The 7,065-nt window shown below is 43.7% G+C and overlaps 1 protein-coding gene across 1 annotated transcript; it reads left to right on the top strand.

Moving 5' to 3' along the window:
* The first annotated feature begins 4,435 nt into the window (after window positions 1-4,435).
* Window positions 4,436-5,088, top strand: wuc (Wake-up-call). The gene is made up of 2 exons (XM_018103473.3): window positions 4,436-4,765; window positions 4,852-5,088. Exons 1-2 carry the CDS (start codon window positions 4,546-4,548, stop codon window positions 5,001-5,003), a joined length of 372 nt encoding a protein of 123 aa, XP_017958962.1. The 5' UTR covers window positions 4,436-4,545; the 3' UTR covers window positions 5,004-5,088.
* The last annotated feature ends 1,977 nt before the right edge of the window (window positions 5,089-7,065 follow it).

The following is a 7,065-nucleotide window of genomic DNA, read 5'->3' as shown; positions in this document are numbered from 1 at the left end:
TTTTGTGAATTACTCGCTGCAGCTGCAACGAGCCGCACATCCGCAGCAGCTTCATGCCACACATGCAACATGCTGCATGCTGCATGCTGCTTGCCACACAGACATGGCACACTTCCAAACTTAGTTGGCTCAGTTGGCTCAGCGCTCGGCCAATGCGACATAATTAAAAACGCAAACATAAATAAACGCAGACCCCGATGATGAATTGGCCACGGCCAGAGACTAGGGAGAGGGAGAGAGTGAGAAAGAGAGAGAGAGAGCGGGATGTGTGGCGTGCAGTGAATATCGGAAATGTGCGTTAATCCAATTAAATGCGTAATTTGCATGTGCAAACAGCAACAGCAACAACAACAACAACAACAACAACAACAACAACAACAACAACAGCAACAACTAGGTACTTAAAATTGGTATTAATTAAAAATTGTTAGCCGGTAGTTGGCTTCACATAATAACAAGCAGAGAGAGCAGTTAACTGAAGGGTATAGTTGGCTATGAAATACCCTAGCTAAAGTCTATGGAAGAAAGGAGAAAGGGAAATATACAGAAGGAAGGTGATAGACGAAGAGAGTGAAGCAGAAACAGGCAATAAAATGAATAGCGAGAAAGAAAGAGGTGAAGATGAGATACAGAAACGAAAACAGACGGCGAGACAGAGTTATACAGATGGAGGGAGACATAAAGCGAAGCCAGAGAGAGAGATATATATAGAAAGAGAGAAGGAGCGAGAGAGTGAGAGAGAGTGAGAGAGAGAGAGAGAGAGAGAGAGAGAGTGAGCGAGAGAGTGTGGGAGTGATTGAGAGAAAGATAAAGTGAGCGAGAGTGAGAATGAGTGACAGGAGACAGGAGAAACAGAAACATAGAGACAGACGATGATGCAGAGAGAGAGAGAGAGAGAGAGAAAGAGAGAGACAGGCAAAGACTGAAAGAGCGAAGAAAGCGTATGAGATGCAGAGATTAAACACAGACAGAGAAAAACTGTGACTGCACTTTCTCTATCTCTCTCTCTCTCTCTCTCTCTCTCTCTCTCTCTCTCTCTCTCTCTCTCTCTCTCTCTCTCTCTCTCTCTCTCTCTCTCGATGAACTCTCTTTGTAATTATGATCAGGTATATAGTATAGGTATATGCATTAAAATAATGCGTCAACTCTCTCTGAAACCGACCTTAAATTGGATGAAAATCGAATGGAATTTCATGAAAATTGAATGAAATCGTTTGGAAATTGAGTGGGAGACTTGGTAATTGGCAATTAGGGCTGCAGCCATCCAATGGAAGTCATTATGCAGCTCGAAGGGGAAGAGCTGTAGGTGCAGTATGAGAGGGAGGATGCATAACAGCAGCTGTTGCTGGAGGTCATTATGCATATCGAAGAAAAGGAGTAGGAGTGGAAGGAGCAGTTGGACCAGGAAAAACTGGAGAAAGCAGGAGCTGGACGTAGCAGGAGATGTGGGATCAGCAGTTGATATAACAGCAGCTGCAGGAGGAGATGGAGAGAACCAGGAGGAGCAGGAATAGGCAGGAATTCTGAACAGCAGGAGTATGCATAACAATAATAGAAGGATGAGAAGAAGCTTGGAGCAAGTGCTGGCAGCAGCAGCAGGAGCAGCAGCGCTCACCCGAAGTGAGAGCAGAAACAGGTTGGAATTTGAGGAATGGAACCTGGCACATCAGCAAAAGGAACAAGAGCCAGCTATAAGAGCAGCAGGAGCAAGGCAAGGCAACAGCAGCTGCTGCTGGAGTCACGGCCCCACGCACAAATGCAGTTCATTTGCTTGGGTCCTTCATATTTGGGACAATGTCCTGGCCAAAGAGAGTCGGCCGGCATTTGTTTTGGCTGCTCGGCTGTTTAGTTATGTTTTGGCTCGGCTCGTGGCGCTTGTTTGGACAGTTGTTGTTTAGGTTGTTCAACCCGCTACAGTGGCAACTGGCTACGACGACATGTTGACTGAGTGCCGCGCTGCCATTCGCCTCCGCCTTTGTTTGGGGTTCTCGCTTCTGCCGGGTCATGACAGCAGCCATTTAAAAGCTAGCCAAAATCAGAGCCAACAGCAGCTCCAGCGGCGACACGTGCCGCACGATGATAACATGGAAATCCTGGCAAATAAACTGCAGTGTAATGCGAACATGTTACACACAGTGTCACTGTACACTGAGCGAAACGTGTTGAAAACTACGAAAGGAGTAAGCGAAGAAGTGCGGGAATGCCAATTGAAAGAAGTCTTTGGGAGTACAGAGAGAAGGAATGAAAGTTGATTTAAGGAAATGTTATAAAGAGCGAAATATTATATGAGTAAAAGAGAAGAGAGATAGACTAATAGACTAATAGATAGACATAGACTAATAAATACCCTGAACTAAAGCTAAAGAGGACAAGGAATACAGATGATTACTCAAACGAGATAACAGATGAACAAACAGAAAAGACGAGAAATGCCTTAGCTACAAACAAAATCTAAGAGATCTAGTATATAATCTACGACAGGCAACCTCCCTAAAGGAATCACATATATGTAGATCCACAATCTCTTGCATAGCTGAACTTTCGTCTAATGGATAGGCTTACATCATTCAATTACAATCGAATACAATGGCCACAGGTTCACTTTCGAGGTCAGCTAACTATAGTTACCCCATATATTATTCATATTTCGCAATCAATACTCAGTTTTCGCTCAGTGCAGACGCACTCGTAAAGCACACAGCAGTATAGCTAGTACTTAGAACCCCAGGGGAGCGATTTTGGACAGCAGTTAGGCGCATAACATGAGCCATCATTTAGACGACGAACAGGGGTAAAATGGGGATATTATAGAGAGGGGAAGGCGCACTACGGAGAGACAGCGGGAATGAGTGAGGAAGTAAGGGAGTAAGGGAGAGGGCAGCAGCTGACATTTTCAAAATTTAACTTGTGCAATTTGCATGAGCCGCAAGTAAAAGTAAAAAGCGATACTTTTGCCACAACTTTTTCTCAGTGGCCATAAAGCAGCAGCAACAGCAACAGCAAACAGGGCGACCAACAACAGCAGCAACAATGGTTATACATTCACAATAAGCACGCGTCCTTTGTCCTGCGCACGACACACATTCGGCACAGGTTGATACCCTGGATTTGCCAATGAGCGTGTAGATTGTTGTTGTGGAAATTGAAGTCTGGATGGATCAGTATTTAAAAGTCATTCGTAAGCTATTGATTAGACAATATATGAGCGAGGGATGTATGGAAAATGTGAATAGCTTAATGCTCTATGTCTGAATATATATTTGAATATATGGAATAGTCTAGTCTAATAAAATATCATCAAGGGTGTCTCGCATTTAATCACTCCCAATAATCGCTCTCATACTTAATATTAGACATTTTTTAGAGTTAAAAGCAATTTCTTTAGCCTTAGGTATACAACCAAACAAGTCCACAAGGGTACCTCCCCGTCTATCACTCCCAATAATCGCTCTCATACTTATTATTTGTCGTCTGGCTGTCGTCTAAGCTGCCCGCAATGCAAACAGACACGTGCAACACCCACACACCTAGAAGCTAGCGACTTATGGGGGAGTGGGGGGGAGTCGTAGCTGCTGGGGTCACAGGGTGCTTTGCATGTGTTAATGATGGATTGTTTACCAGTCGAGTTCGAGTCCTTGTGGAAACGTTTTCTAATAGCTGGCGAGCGTCGCTTCGCTTTGCTGTGGCTTCTGCTTGCTCAGCTGTGCAACCCCCAGCAGCGACAACTAAAACACAATTTGCATAAACTGCGAAATACTCTCTCTACTCCCCATATACCATATATACGTACATATATATCTTGCCAAATTTTCAACCTTGCTGCGTTATTTTTGGCAGCTCTTTTCGGGCACGTGATTTCATTGCAACAATTAATTTTGTGCAGCTCATTAGCCAAACAATTTTGGTCTGGGCATAGCACGGGGCCAGTTGGGGTCTTCCTTTGTGTTTAGCGGAAAATACGCATTTGAAATTTTCCATTTTGGCTTTATGCGGCAACAAATTGAAGTTAATGTTTTGGGTTTCTCCGGCAGTTGGGGCTGGGTCTCGGCTCTGGTCTCTTTGACTGGCTTTATAAAAGTTAATGGCCTCGCTAGATAGCTAATGTGCGCCACAAGTACAGCCGGAGGGTTAAATCCTGAAGGATTCAACTGCGCAAATAGCCCAAAAGGCGAGCTGCAAAGTTTTGGGTGGCTTTATGAAAGCTATAAAGGCTGCATATGAGGAGGGACTGAATTTATGTAAAATAATATACGTCTTGGAATATATCAAAGTTTATCAAGAGCAACATAAAATATATATTGAAGGCGAAAGTATTTATTTCATGGAAAGTAACGAGCATGAAAGAAAAATTATTGACAGGCGCAAATCATTTGAGTTCTATCACAGCTCTGAGACTCTCAGCTACATCAACTTTACAACACTGACCACATTGACAACACTGACAACTATGACAATTGTGTCTCTGTCATACTAGCATTTGTCATCTCACATGAATTAACTAAAAAATATTTCTGCAAAAGTGTAAATAAAAAAGTGAAAGAAAACATGGATCAGGACAAAGCAGAGCAGGAGCCAGATGCTGGCTCGGGCTCGTCCAACGAGGATACCGACGAGGATGTGGACATTGAGGATATTGAGGAGAGTCCACGTGGACGCAAGAGTGTTAGCGCCATTATAGCCGAAATGGCCATACGGAACGAGCAGGAGGCGGCCAACAGCAGCAGCAATGCGCGCACCCAAAAGGAAGACGATCAAAAGCGAATGGGTAAATGAACTGCAAACGCAATCAATATCAACTACATATATACAAGTATATATACATATATATGTATATGTATATCTTCCAAATAGAGTTAGCTCGTCTCTCACCGGCTGCCATGGCCGCCTACATACGTGAGCTGGAGGCGGAACTGTACGAGCTGAGCCAGCGGGAGGCGCGGGAGCTGTCGCGCAGCAAACACCTGCGCATCTTTGGCAACAATCGCAGGCGCTCCAGCAAGTGAGCAGAGCGGCCAGTAGGGGATTACCGCTGCCTTATACGCTCGTATATCAAATAAATGACCATCGATTGAATGAAAGTAAACATAACTCCAGTTTCTAAGTAGCCAAACGGTGTGGCATACATGTTGAAATCCGCTTACAGGGCTTAATTTCCTGACTTGGACAGACAACGTCATCAACATCATCATCATCATCGTCATCCTCGACGTTGTCGTTGTCGTAGTTGTCGTGTCCATTTGGCACAGCGGACATTACACATCCGCCGGGTGCTTATTTAGTAGCCTCAGCAAACACGCAAATGCACAACTAATGGCAATGCCAACTGGACCAGGGAATGAGAGTTGGGACTGGGACCGGGACTGGGACTGGGATTGGAATTGCAACTGGAGTTGAGAGCGTCGAAAGACTCGAGTAGGAGCTCATCGACATTTGATTGGGGAGCGACGCAGCGCTTCACATTGTGGGCTTAGTGCCGTCGTTTCTGATACGCTTGCATAGGGTATTACACTCTTTCTGATGAAATATGTCAGCTGAGAGAGGGAGGCAAAGAGAGAGAGAGAGCGAGTATAGGGTATGAAGAGGCATATGACTACGTAGGTAAACTTGAAGTGCATATGGAGATGTGCATAGATGGATGATTAAGATTTTCAATTTATCCATTTCTGATTCCTAAGAAGGATCTTTTGACTGGACTAGTTTGGTTTTCCTTAATAGTTCATCTGCTGCTCTTAAAGTTAATAAAGGCTTGAAGAAAATGAAGTCGAAAACGTATAGATATATATTTATGCATATATAGACTTGATATAGCTGATCCCTAAACCGCTCAGTTGAAAAGATCTTGTTATTATTCGATGGCATTAAAATCCCTATATTATGAGAACTTCTCTCTTCTCACACTATCCTCATTAATTACCATATAATGTCAGGAACTGTGGCTCCATATCAACTTAATATATCATACAGTGCTCTACAAAGGCTCTTCAAATCGAGCTATACAGCAGATCGCTCCAGGCTTCTTCAAATAGGGCATGCAAAATTCGTCAACTCCTTACTTCAGTCTTGTTCGTTCCCTTTTGTTTTCCTGTTTGCGGCTATGCGTGGCTCAACTCTATCCCATTAGTAACTCAATTCAAAGCAAATAGTCGCAATTTTATTACTTGGATTTGGGCTAATTCTAGATTTCCTGCTTGGAGCTGCTTCTCCTGCTGCTGCTCGTCTCTTTGGGGAGTTGAACTTGAGTCCTTAAGTTGATTAAATTTCACGCGATTTGATTCGATTTTCAATTATGCGAAACCGCAGCGTCAAAAAATGCATCAACTCGATTATGGTAAATAAAGCGCCAGGAAAGGCACTTCAGCTTTTGGGGTTGTGCTCGCTCGCCCATTTACAACTTCCTGGTAAACCCTTTCCCGTTCGAGGCAAATTGCAGTTGGAGCGAGCTGGGGAACTACGTCTGTAGAGTGAGCGAAGGTCCTTGTCAAAATAAATGTTGTCACCGACACGGTGGTTGCGGGTGCAAATGGTTGTCATCTTCAAAAGGAATCCCTCAACAGCTCAGTTCAGTTCAGTTCAGTTCAGTTTTTCGCCCGATTTGGGGTTTGTCAAAACATAGCATTACCCGTCCGCCCCCCAACCGACGCTGGAAGGGCGCAACTGAATGCAAAATGTGTCCAGGATTTGCTTTTTGTTAATTTCCATCCCCCAAACAAGATGGAATGTACAATATGAAATATTTAGGGGTAAGTTGAAGCTAAGGGTAGCTCCGGCCTAATAGAATATGCTCATTATGGGATTTGTGCTTGAGTGTGTTTCAATGTACATAACTCAAACTAAATGATTATAAATGAATTCATAATCTAAACAACACCGCAAGTATTCAAATCACAATCCAAGCCGTGAAAGGATTTCATTTAGTTGAGTGCCACGTCTCGGATTTACGTCTCCAAAAATCTTGTCAACTGGAGTTGGGCGCTCGCAAGTTGGAGTTGAAAGTGCGCAGTTTCTTCATTCATGAATAAATGAATGCATACGATAAACTTTTGCCTTGTTCTCAGGCATTACAGA

The sequence above is a fragment of the Drosophila navojoa genome, chromosome 5 (assembly GCF_054131105.1).
Source record: "Drosophila navojoa isolate 15081-1374.11 chromosome 5, UAZ_NAV_1.0, whole genome shotgun sequence".
Taxonomy (NCBI): domain Eukaryota; kingdom Metazoa; phylum Arthropoda; class Insecta; order Diptera; family Drosophilidae; genus Drosophila; species Drosophila navojoa.
The sequence above is the reverse complement of the archived record's forward strand: the minus strand, read 5'-3'. Positions and strand labels throughout refer to the sequence as shown.

Excerpts from the sequence above, each read along its gene's own strand:
- wuc (XM_018103473.3), top strand. The coding sequence starts at position 4,546 with ATGGATCAGGACAAAGCAGAGCAGGAGCCAGATGCTGGCTCGGGCTCG. Across the intron at positions 4,766-4,851 it reads AGACGATCAAAAGCGAATGG|AGTTAGCTCGTCTCTCACCG; the intron begins GTAAATGAACTG and ends TCTTCCAAATAG.